We start from the raw sequence: 1,536 nt of genomic DNA, 5'->3' as shown, positions 1-1,536 counted from the left end.
ATCTGATACCCTTTCTGAAAGTTTTGAGCATCTTTTTGGCTGTAGTAGATCCATGGACGGAGGACCCTGGTAGGCTGCAGTCCATGGGGTCACCAAGAGTTGGACATGACTGAGCGACTTCACTTTCACTTTTTACTTTTCATGTATTGGAGAAGGAAATGGCAACCTGCTCCAGTGTTCTTGCCTGGAGAATCCCGGGGACAGGGAGCCTGGTGGGCTGCCGTCTGTGGGGTCGTACAGAGTCGGATACAACTGAAACGACTTAGCAGCAGCAGCACATTGAGCCAGTGAAATCCACCACCAGAGCCATTATCTTGAAAGTCTGGCTTTGGGTTATTTTACTTCCAAGTTACTACTCTGCACTTGCCTTGCGGAGTCTCATTTGTCATTTTCCTGCACTACTTCTCATGCTTCCTGTTGGCATTTTAGTGTAATTCCTATGCACCTTAACTTTATGCTTCTTGTTTAGAATCATCTGCAAATCTGGGGATTTGACCGTGTATTATTCTTCAGATCAGCAGTAAAAGTGTGAAATGAGAAAAGTCTCTTCAAGGATCTCTTGGAAATGCAATTCCTAATCTTCTGTTTAGAAACATGCCTACCCTTTATTTGATAAAGCATAATTAACAGGAATAACATTTGATTTAGGGGTGGGTTTTAAGAAAACACAGATAAAATGAAGCCACGCTGAACTTATTTGTGTCTTTTCTTGTGAATACTGATGGTTAGATGTCTTCAAAAATCTAATTAAAACAACTAATCTCCCTACCCAAATACATGTATAGACAAAATTTTGCAAATTACACAATTGTACAGCCATTGCAGTCCATCTCTATAAGTCATGTTCAGGACACCTTTAAATTAGTGCTGTTTTTGTTCTGCTTTAACATTTAAGGAGATCTCCTCAGAATGGCATTTTGAGCTGATGATGGACAGAGGGATACCATTGGAGCTGTGGGCACATTACGTAAAACAGCTCAAAACTGCCCAGCGGATTGCCGTGGAGGACTCAGTTTTACTCTTGTTTTCACTGAAAAATTTTATTCATACTCTAAAGGCTCCTAAATCTTTTCCTAAAGGTAAGACAAGCCATGAATCCCTTGAGTGTGATACTGTGGAAAACTGAAGTATTGATTCTCCAGTGTTCTTTGTCTTGAATGAAAAGTTCCCAGGGTGTATTCACATAAGCTTATGCGCCATTTCCCATTCTCTTCGCGTCCCCATAGATGATACATGGTGGAATCCCGAACAGCTGCAAGAAGACAGCAGAGACTACCTGCGTCTGCTCATTGGGCTCTTTGAGACGGTTCTCAGTGGTGCTGATGCCATTCACTTTCGGGTTCTGATGAAACTCTTCATAAAGGTACCAGGTCATCTTTTTCAGACATACTCTTCCCTTGAAGATGATGTTATAAATTATTTCAGTTTTGGTAGTTTTTAATGAAAAAGAAAGCAGACCTTTAAGCAGTGAAGTGTGTGATGATGGAGGCAGGCTGGTAAAGCTGTGCTGAATCATGACAGCAGTCCGGAGGTGCG

The 1,536-nt window shown here is 41.7% G+C and overlaps 1 protein-coding gene across 1 annotated transcript in view; it reads left to right on the top strand.

Moving 5' to 3' along the window:
• The window catches only part of HEATR1 (HEAT repeat containing 1), a 51,492-nt gene that overhangs the window by 21,759 nt on the left and 28,197 nt on the right, over window positions 1–1,536 (top strand). Inside the window, exons 18-19 of the mRNA XM_010860110.1 lie at window positions 896–1,079; window positions 1,227–1,363. Coding sequence (XP_010858412.1) covers window positions 896–1,079; window positions 1,227–1,363 — 321 coding nt within the window. The remainder of the gene's footprint in view (window positions 1–895; window positions 1,080–1,226; window positions 1,364–1,536) is intronic.

The sequence above is a fragment of the Bison bison genome, unplaced genomic scaffold (genome assembly GCF_000754665.1).
Source record: "Bison bison bison isolate TAMUID 2011002044 unplaced genomic scaffold, Bison_UMD1.0 scf7180017864462, whole genome shotgun sequence".
In the NCBI taxonomy this organism is placed as follows: Eukaryota; Metazoa; Chordata; class Mammalia; order Artiodactyla; family Bovidae; genus Bison; species Bison bison.
The sequence above is the reverse complement of the archived record's forward strand: the minus strand, read 5'-3'. Positions and strand labels throughout refer to the sequence as shown.